At 41.9% G+C, this 13,046-nt stretch overlaps 1 protein-coding gene across 34 annotated transcripts in view; it reads left to right on the plus strand.

Moving 5' to 3' along the window:
• MLH1 (mutL homolog 1) overlaps positions 1-13,046 on the plus strand; it is a 54,643-nt gene that overhangs the window by 26,036 nt on the left and 15,561 nt on the right. For all 34 annotated transcript variants that reach the window (XM_077992066.1, XM_077992068.1, XM_077992067.1 and 31 more), the window contains 2 exons: positions 3,630-4,000; positions 6,781-6,929. In XM_077992066.1, the coding sequence (XP_077848192.1) occupies positions 3,630-4,000; positions 6,781-6,929 (520 nt within the window). The remainder of the gene's footprint in view (positions 1-3,629; positions 4,001-6,780; positions 6,930-13,046) is intronic.

Genomic DNA, 13,046 nt, shown 5'->3' on the forward strand with positions numbered 1-13,046 from the left:
AAAGGGAGGGGGAATGAAAAGAGTATTTCTGGCAGAGGAAATGGCAAGGATAAAGGCCTGGAGGCGCAAGAGAATATGTGTTTGAGGATCTGAAAGTTGAGTGCAATGGGTCCAGTATATGCTACCCTGGCTGCCATTAGAATTACCTGGGAAACTTAGAAAATTCCAGTGTCTGGGCCCTGCCTAAACCAATAAATCATTCTTGGGTGGTGGGGTCTGGGCCTCAGGATTGTTTAAAACCCTCCCCAGGTACTGTCATGTGCAGCTGGGGTTAAGCTGTGCTGGGGTCTGAGTATGGATCTATTAGGACAAGCGGCAGTGGTAGAGTTGAGGCTGCAGAATTCAGGCCAAATAGAGAGGTTTTCTTCAGGATATTGAAGAGTTTAGATTTCAATTTCATGGGAATGGGTGGGATCTTACTTGCATTTTATGAAGAGCTCCCTGGTTGCAATATCAGAATGGACTGGAGAGGAGCAAGATAGAATCCTACAATGATTTGGGAGAAGTGGTGAGGGGCTTGAGACACAGGAAGTAGCCCCATTCACTAATAGTTGAGGATGTAGAATTGCCAAGACCTGGAAATGGTTTGGCTGGTGGGGAGTGGGAAGAAAGGCCCAAAGTGTGAAATGAAGATGGAGAGCACATTGCCTAGCACAGAGTGATTGCCGTTTGCTCTGTCCCAGTTGAGGTCCAAGGGGTTTGCCAGAGATCATATATGGAGTCTGTGGCTCCATGGGGAAAAGAACCTCTCAGCATGCCTGCTTGTCTTATCCTGGGTTAGTCAGATTCATTTTGTTAGATTACATTTTTTTTCTGGTGGAACTCTGCGTAAGTCCTGACCAGTGTGTTTTCAGAAGGATCAGAGGGCCTGCCCCTGTCGGTTGGTGCATGACACCAGCTTGGTGGGCTCCTTGCTGCTCCCTGTTTTCATGGATTATCAAAATACCTTCTCTCCCTGCCAGCAGCAGGTCACACTGGCTCCTGACTTTTTGGCCCATGGAGCCACCATCTTTCTGCTTCTCAGATTGTGCCTTGTACTCCACTGATCATGGCCAGTACATCAGAAGCCCTGGTTTGCAGTGAATGCATTTGGTGTGGAAATGAGGAACCCTGGGGATTCCACACATCATATTTGGTTGCCGTGTTTTTCCTCCAATCTTTCACCATAACAACAATCAACTCAGAAGATTTCTATAACCACTTATGTGGGGGTTTCTCCCCACACACTAAACAAGCAGTCAGTTCCACAGTGGACAGCAGCTGGTCTCCTCCAATTTAATTCCAACACTGTCTACTTGGAGATAGCATTAGATCCCACAGGTTCAGGGTACAGTCCCCTAGACTGCCCCCAGTCTCCTGCTTCAGGTACCAGTCACAAGTCCAGGACTCTAGAAGTTCTGACCAGTTTCAAGTTGGGGTCCCCAAGACCCCCCACTTTATTTTTTATTAATTTGCTGGAGTGGCTCATAGAACTCAGGGAAACGCGTACTTAGTTTTCTGGATTTATTACAAAGATTTAAAAAGATACCAATAAATAGCCAAATAAAGAGATACACAAAGCTAGGTCTGGAAGGGTCTGGAGCGCAGGAGCTTCTGTCCCCATGTACTTGGCTCCCAGCACATGGATGAGTTCTTGTTCATTTTCCTGTCAGCCTCAACATGTTCAGCTTTCCGGAAGCCCGCAAACTCTGTCTTCTTGGCCTTTTATGGAGACATCGTTAGGCAGGAGTGATTGAAACGTGGACAACTGTGTCAAAATATGATTGGACATAAAGGGGTCTAAACTCAGTAAGACCTGTTTGTTCAGATTCTTCTTGGCCTCTCTGTGGCCATTCTTTCCTCCAGGATATGGGGCAGGACCCCTATGGAATGAGGGTCTTATGACCCACAATCAGATTAGAGTCCTGCCTTGGGCAAGTGAAAGGAAAGCAGGAGAAGGTAGGGAAATTCTGTTTCCTAAGACCTTCTGAGGCCTACAGCACCCCAACATTGTAACAAAAGACTATAACAGGACTATGGGAGTTATGAGCTGGAAACCTTGGACAAAAATATATACATATTAAACAAATATTAAGTGTATACATACTTATGTATATTAAGTATATACGTGTGTGTAGATACATATATATATATATATTTTTTTTTTTAATTTACAGGTACGTTTTGGGAAGCAGAAATTACCATAACTACTCTGAAAAATCTTTTAAGTCTGCTTGAAGTTAGAAAAGTCACTGTACCTTTTTGTTTCCATTGGCCCTGTACTTCCTAATATACCCCAGCAGGAGGTGCATAATGTCTTGTTATTATCATTTTGGTGATAAGATTCATAAGTGGGTTCAGCTGGTGACAGCCTGATTCCCTCATTGTAAACTTACCCATCAACATGTAGCTTAATGGTGTCACCTTTCGTTGATGACCATTACCTGAATCAGTTATTTCATTAGATTGCAAGATTATGATTTTCTGATTTTATCATTTCTTCTGTATTGACTGTAATTCTTTCGTATAGAAGAACTTTCCCTTGTTATAGCTATTTGGTTGTCCTGAAGTACAGTTCTTACTAGAAAGTAAGACCAAATGCTGAATTATATCCCTCTAGCTATCAAGTTTCAAAGGAATGAATGATGTCCTAGTAATTTCCAGTGGTGTTTAATGATGTTTTCCCTTCTCTTTCTCCCCTCTTATTCCCTCCCTCTCCATCTCCTCCCTCCTCACTTTCAGTTTTTTGCTTTTTCAGTGTTTTGTCATAGCTATTAACAGAGCAACACATTTTAATCAATTATAGTCATTTTTCTTTTTGATGCTCAGATTATCCCATCTTAGTCCAGTGGAACCAAGCCCTTGGAGTTAGGGCCCTCTACCTTTTGACCGAATTCCATTAGTCTTGATAATTTCCTTGTTTCTGACAAGACGATGTTGCAGGCACATTTTATACTTTTCCAGCCCAAGCGCCGGAATAGGCTTTTTCTCCAAGGAGCTGTAGTTCATTTTAGTGGGAAATGGTATTTAGAGACTATAATCTGGGATCTGGGAGTCCTCATTGCTACTGGGTAGTCATTACTTTTAGGCCTTTCCAGTGGTCAGAGCTAGGAAATATGTGTATTTAAAAATGGACAGTTGAATGGTTGTTGCCAGGAGCTGGGAGGAAGGGGAAGTGAGAAATTATTGTTTAATGTGCACAGAGTTTCAATTTGGGGAAGATGAAAAAGTTCTAGAGATATCTGGTGGTGATGGTTGTGCAACAATGTAAATGCCACTGAGCTCTCACTTAAAAATGGTTAAAATGGTAAATTTCGTATATATTTTACCACAGTAAAAAGTCTTCTGGCAGCATCCCCCCAGACAAAAGTATGAAAATTTTACACTGATTTTTCCATTTCAAGATAATTTTAAGATTATAAGTATTTTGCTTAATTCTTGAATTTTATACCTGTAAACCTTTTGTACTTCAAATTTTGGGCAGAATTGCTTCTCTAACAATCATAATTATACCTCATTCTAGCTTCTTTCTTAGTACTGCTCCATTTGGGGACCTGTGTATCTATGCTTTTTATTCTGAGTCTCTCCACTATATATATATGTATATATGTTTTTTTTGTTTTGTTTTTGTTTTTGTTTTTTTGATACAGACTTTGCTACCAGGACTTGCTGGCCCCTCTGGGGAGATGGTTAAATCCACAGCAAGTCTGACCTCCTCTTCTACTTCTGGAAGTAGTGACAAGGTCTATGCCCACCAGATGGTTCGTACAGATTCCCGGGAACAGAAGCTTGATGCATTTCTGCAGCCTCTGAGCAAACCCCTGTCCAGTCAGCCCCAGGCCATTGTTCCAGAGGATAAGACAGATATTTCTAGTGGCAGGGCTAGGCAGCAAGATGAGGAGATGCTTGAACTCCCATCCCCTGCTGAAGTGGCTGCCAAAAATCAGAGCCTGGAGGGGGATACAACAAAGGGGATGTCAGAAATGTCAGAGAAGAGAGGACCCACTTCCAACAACCCCAGGTATGGCCTTTTGGGAAAAGTGCAGCCTACCTCCTTTATTCTGTAATAAAACTGCCTTCTAACTTTGGCTTTTCATGAATCACTTGCATCTTCTCTCTGCCTGACTTGCCCTCTGCTTCCTCTGGAATGGTGCTGTGGCTTTGTCCACTGTCTGCCTTTGACCATAACTTGAGAGTCACCCACCATAATGTCCTTCGAAATAACTTAAATGTCCACAGTTCTAAGCATGAGTTAAAAACACTTCAGACTGTGGAATAGTTGCTCAATTGAATAAACACACATACCAGAAAAAAAGCAGGTTTATCTTTTATTTTTAGTAAAGAATTTTGATAGAGCCTCAACACCGGAAATGGCTAGAGAGAGAATCTGCCTAACATATCTGGAGGATTATTTTTCATCCTACTTAAAGCCGCTTTCACTTTTTTTCAGGAAAAAAACACATGTTCTGAAGCTAATTTATAAAACTCCCTGGCTGGGTGCCATGGCTCACACCTATAATCCTAGCACTTTGGGAGGCTGAGGCAGGTGGATCACCTGAGGTCAGGAGTTCGAGACCAGCCTGACCAACATGGTGAAACCCCATCTCTACTAAAAACACAAAATTAGCCAGGCGTGGTGGCATATGCCTGTAATCCCAGCTACTCGGGGGGCTGAGACTGGGGAATCACTTGAACCCAGGAGGCGGAGGTTGCAGTGAGCCGTGATCATGCCATTGCACTCTAGCCTGGGCAACAAGAGCAAAACTCCATTTCAAAAAAAAAAAAAAAAAACTCCCTGAAGTATGTGGGCTAGTGGTGAAAGAAACCTGGAGAGAAGGAGCGGGAATAATAATAATAATAATAATAAATGTTATTTATTATTATTTAAAAAAAAAAAAGTGCTCATTTGATTTTGAGCACTTCCAGTGTACATTCTGCAAGTACTGTAAGACGTTACCTCACAAAATCTCTAAGGTGGATATTCTTTATTTAATGTGTACTTATATGAAACCTGGAGCTCAAGGTGAAGGAATTTGCCCAAGGCTGCACGTGCACTATCGTGGCACTAATTAGCCATGTGAACTGAGATGCATTACTTCAGTTTGCTCATTTCTGAGTCAGCCTAGCAAGATGACTTCTAAGAATCTTTTCCAGCCAGGCACATTGGCCTGTAATCCCAGCACTTTGAGAGGCCAAGGCGGAAGGGTCGCTTGAGTCCAAGAGTTGCACAAACACACACACAGATTAGCCAGGCATGGTGGCAAATGCCTGTAGTCTCAGCTACTCAGGAGGCTCAGGTGGAAGGATCACTTGAGCCCAGGAGGTTGAGGCTGCAGTGAGCCGTGGTCAAGCCACTGCACTCCATCCTGGCTGACAGAGTAACACTCTGTCTCTTAAAAAAAAAAAAAAAAAAGATTTTTTTCCAGGGAATAATAAAGGAAGCTAATATTTATGGAGCATCTACTGTGTGCCAGATACTTTGCATATGTTATCCCATTTAATGCTCTTATCCCTGCAGGGAAAGTATTACATTTGTTTATCACTTGCAGAACTAAGTGATATTTACCACAGAGTAGTCAAATATTTTTAAGCCCAAAATCAAGTGGTATCATTTTTCTGCTGAGAATGTTTCAGTGGTTTCCTTTGCACTTGGGATAAAACTTAAATCCCTCACCCAACCCTTGCTCCAGCCCTCCCCTTTCCTTCTCCCACATGGTGCTTTGGCCATACAGCTCTTGTGGCTGATCTGAACTGACTGAGCTTTTTACCCTTTTGCTTTTGCTGTTCTCTCAGCTTGGGAACCCCCTGGTTACCTCTTGGCTTGCTTGGCGTGGTGGCTTACACCTGTAATCCCAGCACTCTGGGATGCCAAGGTAGACAGATCACCTGAGGTCGGGAGTGTGAGACCAGCAAGTCACCTCTTGCCAGAGACCATCTTTGTCCATTCAGTCTGAAGTTCTTTCTCCTCTCATTTCCCCATCATTCTGTTATGCTACCTTGTTTTATTTTCTTCATTGTGTTTATTGATACTTAAAATGATCTCTTTTCTGTTGCTATTTGACTCTCCCACTAGAAAGTAAGCATTGTGGGTTGGGTGCTGTGGCTCACACCTATAATCCCAGCACTCTGGGGGGCAGAGGCAGGCAGATCGCCTGAGGTCAGGAGTTCGAGACCAACCTGGCCAACATGGTGAAACCCCGTCTCTACAAAAAAATACAAAAAATAGCTGGGTGTGGTGGCTCGTGCCTGTAATCCCAGCTACTTGGGAGGCTGAGACATGAGACTCGCTTGAACCTGGAAGGCAGAAGCTGCAGTGAGCTGAGATCACACCACAGCACTCCAGCCTGGGAGACATAGTGAGACTATGTCTCTCAAAAAAAAAAAAAAAAAAAAAAAAGTAAGCATTGTGAGGGCAGGTACCTTATCTGTTTTGTTCATTGCTGGATGTAGTTAGTATATAGCAGTGTCTGATGGATGGATAGATGGAGGAATGAATGAATGAGACTTGACAAATTCAGCTCACTTGTTCAACGCCCTGCAGCTCTACGGGATGAAGCTATACTCCAGAGTCCTGCTACATTGGCTGCATGGCCAGCTGCTGGGATCTGAGCGTTGTCAGATAAGCAGTCTATCAGAGAACAGACTGATCTTTTTGGCCTGCCACCAGCACAGGGGTTCATCCACAGCTCTGTGGAACCAGCACAGAGAAGTTGCTTGCTCCTCCAAAATGCAACCCACAAAATTTGGCTAAGTTTAAAAACAAGAATAGTAATGATCTGCACTTCCTTTTCTTCATTGCAGAAAGAGACATCGGGAAGATTCTGATGTGGAAATGGTGGAAGATGATTCCCGAAAGGAAATGACTGCAGCTTGTACCCCCCGGAGAAGGATCATTAACCTCACTAGTGTTTTGAGTCTCCAGGAAGAAATTAATGAGCGGGGACATGAGGGTACGTAAACGCTGCGGCCTGCCTGGGATGCATAGGGCCTCAACTGCCAAGGTTCTGGAAATGGATAAAGCAGTCATGTTGTCAGAGTGGCCACTACAGTTTTGCTGGGCAAGCTCCTCTTCCTTTACTAACCCACAATAGCATCAGCTTAAAGACAATTTTTGATTGGGAGAAAAGGGAGAAAAATAATCTCTGTTTATTTTAATTAGCCTTAATTGGTATTCTTGTTAAACCATAGGAGTCAGAGTAAATCAGTCATTTCACCAATTTTCAGTTTGTTTCTGTCTTAGCTGAAAGCAATGTAATGGTCAGCAAAATTCTTATCTTGTGTACTGAATGGCATGTCCTGTTGCTGAAAGTGCACAGCTTGGGAGGTAGCCATGAGCTCAAATTCTGGCACTACCACGTCTCTTTTGTGACCTTAGACTCCTGACCTAACCTTTCTATGCCTCAGTTCTTTTTTACCTATAAAATGAAATTAATTTTACCCTTAAAGATCATTGTGCTGTTTAGAGATAAAATGTAAATAATAACACTTGTTACAGAGTAAGGAGCTGACACTTATATTCTGAAGACAAAGTAGTAAATCATTATCATCTTTGTCAGAAATAGGTTTTGAGAATACCCGAGTATAGAACTATCTTGATCCCTGTTACTTCAAAACTAAAATAATGGTTTTAGGAATTAAAAGGTGAGGCTAGTCACCTCCAAGGGATGAACTGACTCAGGGATTGAGGTGTGTAACAGTGAACTGGCCCAAGCAACAATCCTAACCCCACTTTATGAGTGAGACAGTAATGGTCTAAGTGTAGACATCATTGTCTAGGGCTCCAGTAGGCAGCTCTGTACTTGAGAACTTAGCAGTGACCCTTCTATTTTTCATCTATTATACTTTTTTTTTGTTTTTTTTTTTTTTGACACAGGGTCTCACTCTGTCACCCAGGCTGCAGTGAATTTTTTTTTTTTTTTTTTTTTTTTTTTTTGGTAGAGATAGGGTTTTGCCATGTTTCCCAGGCTGGTCTTGAACTCCTAGGCTCAAGTGATCCTCACCTCTGTCTTCCAAAGTGCTGGGATTACAGGTGTGAGGCAGTACACCTGGCCTATTACACATTTCTTAATTAAGGTAGTCAAATTTCAAAACTGTTACAAAGTGTATCTTAAAATATGACAATCTGGTTTAATTTTTAAAAGAAATGAGTAGCCAAGGAGCAATTCTGTGCCTTTCCCACTAGTCTCTAACCTTTTAAAATAGCTGCTTCTTGCCCGGGTGCAGTGGCTCACGCCTGCAATCCCAGCACTTTGGGAGGCCAAGGTAGGCAGATCACGAGTCGAAACCATCCTGGCAAACACGGTGAAACCCCATCTCTACTAAAAATACAAAAAATTAGCCAGGCGGGGTGGTGGGTGCCTATAGTCCCAGATACTGGGGAGGCTGAGGCAGGAGAATGGCATGAACCCGGGAGGCGGAGCTTGCAAGTGAGCCGAGATCGCGCCACTACACTCCAGCCTGGGCGACAGAGTGAGACTCTGTCTCAAAAGAAAAACAAAAAACAAAACAAAACCATCTGCTTTTGATTCAGTGGCTTCTTTAATTTTTTCAGTCTCAGTCACCACTTGTCTAAGCAAATTCAGGAAAGCTTCAACTTGCCTTTCTACATTTGTTCCCTTTTCTTAGCATTTTGGGCCTTTGTTTACATGTGGGAAAAGACCCACAGGTCGTCTCTCCCTTTGGGCAGGATACAAACTTCCTGTGACTGAGGTTTTGCTAGCTGTAGAAGTGGCTGCCAATTGGCTTCTGGTTTTTATTTCCATGATTTGCTCCAGTTGCTCTTCCCTTCCATCATTGTTAGCTTTCAAGCTAGGAACTTTTAAAATGCTTTTAAAAGGTGAGCTGTTACTTGATGCATTTAGCAGTCTTCCTCACAGTGGTTTTGATGGACAGATTCCCTCAGTTTGGAAATTATGAGTTTTCTTTAAGGGTTTGTCTCCCTCATGTATAGCAGGCTGTTGAAAGTTACAATGTCAATAACTTTCTGAATAGTATCAAACTGTTTTCAGTGCAGTGTATTAACAAAGCTAACCTGCCTCAAGTTTGGTCAGCTTTGGAGTCTTGCTGAGGCTAAAATGATAAATCTAAATGATTTAAAATTGTATATTCCTACACAGTATCTCACTTAATTATAGAATAGTCTTGTGAGGGAGGCAGAGCAGATGCCATTTTCTCTATTTTAAAGATGAGGAAAATGGAAGGGAAAATGGAGAGGACAGACCAATTGCAACATCTCCACAATCAAAAACAGGCCCAGGTTCCTGCCTTGTTGGTGGTGGGTTGCTACTGGCAGTGGCCTTCATGCAGGAAGGCTAGATGCATAACCAGGTCAACAGCCCTTGCAGGACAAGCATGCCATGTAATTCTGATTTCATCGACTGGGGCTGGTGTTTTCAAACATGCTGGTGTAGGTCTTACAGACGGAGTCGCCTGTGCTGTGGGGAATGGAATGTGCTCTTGCTTTGGAGCCAGAACTCCTCTGAAGCTCCCACCACCTACACCATTCAGAGACCAGACAGAAATTTGTTCAACATTTTGGGCATGATTTTCTTGCTTTGTAAAATGTGCTACACTGCAGCCTTTACTGGGCTGTGGTGATGAACACTTAAGATACTGTGTGTGTGCTTTATAATCGGTAAGGCACTGTTCAAGGAGAGGGACCTCTGCCATGAGCCCCTACCCGCTGGTGTCTGGTTGACACCCAAAGCCCCAGCCTGGGAGAAGCTGATTCTCTTTGAGTTGAATGCTGTATAGGGATTTGACTGAGGCTCAGATTTGACGAGGAAGACCACTAGCTTTAGTAGACCAACAGGCTGACTACTCCCTGATGAAGTTCCCCAGGTCATGAAAGAAGTAAGAGATACATTCCTTGTCACAGCTTTCTTAGTTGCACCTGACCTGTATGATTATTTGAGCAGTGTGTTGTCTGTGCAGGGATCATGTTTGTGGAGCTCACTGCCTCGTCCTTGGTGCTGAGCAGAGTACCTGACATGTACACTCAGTAGATATTTGCTAAGGGAGCAAGTCAGTGATTGAGAGGAGCAGCCTGGGAGGTAAAGCCCTAGAATCTTTATTTTAAAGGGATGTCAAAGTTGAACGTTCAGTTAGACAGTTCTCTTGAGTTTAGGGATTTACCCATCCATGGTGGACACATTTTGAGTTAACAAGTGAGGTTAATTTTGACAGGTTCCAGTATCCAGGCAAGCATTCTATGGAATAAGGCTCATCTCAGGGATTAGTAATGACTGAATTTACTTACTGCTAGTCCCATAATTTTGATCTGTTAATTAATGGGGTTAAGAAATGTCATAAGCTATTTGCTACCATTTAGAGTGAAAATACCCTTAACGTTTTTTGCCTCCAGATATCCACACTTAATTTCATTTTCTTGCTCTTTGGTGAACAGTCCTGGGTCTGAATGTATATATTCATGGTTTGTCACTAGGTGACAGGTTTTTTTGGTACAAGAAATCAGTTCGGCGAACATTTGTCAAGTAACTTCTCTGTAAAAAATGTACTGTGCCAAGCTCAGAAGTAGGAAGTGAAATGGATCAACTATGACCCCTGCTTTAAAGAATACCGTGGTGTTATCTGGGAATTGTTTAGGTAGAATGAAAGAAATCCTCTAATAGAGATATGAGGCCAGTTCAGCAGAAAGCCAGGGTGAGATCTCCTGAGAGGGATGGAAGGGTGTCTGGATTATCTCTGGTAACAGCAAGGGTACTGGCATACAGTGGCCATTGGAAGACAGCCAGCAGGGGATGGGGGCATTTACCCTTGCAAGTGAGCATTAGGAACTAGAGGACTGGTCGCCCTTTCTTCAGGTTTGGTTTCCCTTGCTGCTTCTCAGAAAAAGATGCTGAGACTCAAGGCCTCAGTTATGAACTCAGATATGTGGTTTGGCTTTGAAGTACAGACGGATTTTGTCCGATTTTGGCAGGGAAATGCCTGCAGACCAGCACTATGGGGATATTTAGGTTAGGGACGAAATGAAAGTTGTTTTAAGTCCTGATAAGAGGCTGTGAAGAGGTACAAGAAGCCTCACAATGCCCAATGAAGAAAAGCCCTGTGCTTGGTGCTGCTGCCTCCCTTCCCCGTCTTGCTGGCAGGGCTGCGCTTCAGTAGCTCTGGATGCGTCAGAGCAGTCCATGGACATTCTGTGTGGAAAATCTCTGACTGTTTTAGTGGATTACACTGCTCTCCCTTTCCTCCAGTGCCTCATTATTCAGGATTATTTGATGTTCTCCAGCTTTTAAAATAATCATTTTCCGCCTACGCAGAACATCCTGTAGAGACATCGAGTTTCCAGTGGGAACAGAGAGGAATACTTACTCTAAAAATGAAGATAATAAACCTCTTTTTATGGAGTGGGGGATAGTATTGCAGAACTTCTATAATAGTATAATTCACTTGTGGTGCCAAAGCTTAAAAAGAAAAGTATAGTAAAAACATAATGTATAGGCTTATTGCTGTGCTATGACCCATGCTGTTTTCTCCAACCTCTCTTGTCCCCACTCTTCCTTTTTGCTGGTGATATTTTTATTTATTTCATGAAAACAAAGATACATATACACACACATAGATATATGCACAAGTATATATATATGTGCATAACACACACATACATATACATTGGTAAATTTAAAAATCATATTTATAAAATATATGTAGCGTCTACAGAAAAACATGAACACTTGTGACAATAGCACCTGCCTAAGAAATGGGACATCACCATCACCTTTGAGGCTCTTATGTGCTGCTCCCCTGTGCCATTCCCTTCCCTTCTTCTTTAGAGGTGATTACTATTCTAAATTTTGGGATTATTATTTCCTTTTTTTATTATAGTTTTTTTATTACAGTTTTATTACCTACATTTGTAGTCCTAAAAATTTGTTTAGTTTTGCAAGCTTTAGATTTTATAAAAGTAGAATTACACTGTAAGTTTAGTTTTTCTGCAATTTACATGTGGCTATACATATATTCCTAAGATTCATCCATCTTGTTACATATAGCTCTGGTTTACCTTTTCTGTATAATACAGATTCTGCTTCATGAATTTACAGGTCATTCATTCTTCTGTTGAAGGACAGTTGGAGGACTCATATGGTCTCAGTCCCTGTGTCCCCACATGCCACCTTGCTTCCCAGCCTCATATGAGTTGATTGGTGGCCTAGCATACTGGATGAGAAGCTCTAGGTCATATATTTAAGAGAATTATTGCTGGGTCATAAAATGACAGATTATTTTCCAGAGGGGTCATATTCATTTATATTATCACCAATAATTATACTGTCAGATTTTTACCAGTTTGATGATTGTGAAACAATATCTGATGGTAGTTTTTATTTGCATTTTCTTGGTTGCAATAAAGTTAAATGTATTTCAGCCAGTCGCATTGGCTCATGCCTATAATCCCAGCACTTTAGGAGGCCGAGGTGGGTGGATCACTTGAGGCCAGGAGTTCAAGACCAGCCCGGCCAACATGGCAAAACCCCATCTCTACTAAAAATATAAAAATTAGCTGGGTATGGTGTCACATGCCTGTAATCCCAGCTACTTGGGAGGCTGAGGCATAAGAATCACTTGAACCCAGGAGGTAGGTGTTGTTGTGAGCCGAGATTGTACCACTGCACTCCAGCCTGGGCAACAGAGCAATAAATAAATAAATAAATAATCAATAAATAAATTAAGTATATTTCATCAACTGTTAAGTGTGTGTTCAAGTTTTTTACCCAATATTTGATGGGCTCTTTTTTTGTCTTTCCTAACTAATTTTTGGAGTTTTTGATATATTCTAGATAGTAGTGAGTTACATGAAAATATCTTCCCCTAGTTTAGGGATCCCCTAGTAACGTTTTAAAATGAATACTTGTTTTAGGAACAGAAATTCTTAGATTTAATGTAGGCAGATTTTATCAATTGTTCTTTACAGATTGGCTTTTTAGCTTAAGAAATCCATCCTAACTTTGCGATAATTAAAGATATGCTCTTAGATTGTTTCCTAAAAGACTCATACTTAAGCCTCTAGCCCACCTGGAGTTGATTTTCACAGATGCTACATTTTTTAC

Source organism: Macaca mulatta, chromosome 2 (assembly GCF_049350105.2).
Source record: "Macaca mulatta isolate MMU2019108-1 chromosome 2, T2T-MMU8v2.0, whole genome shotgun sequence".
NCBI lineage: Eukaryota > Metazoa > Chordata > Mammalia > Primates > Cercopithecidae > Macaca > Macaca mulatta.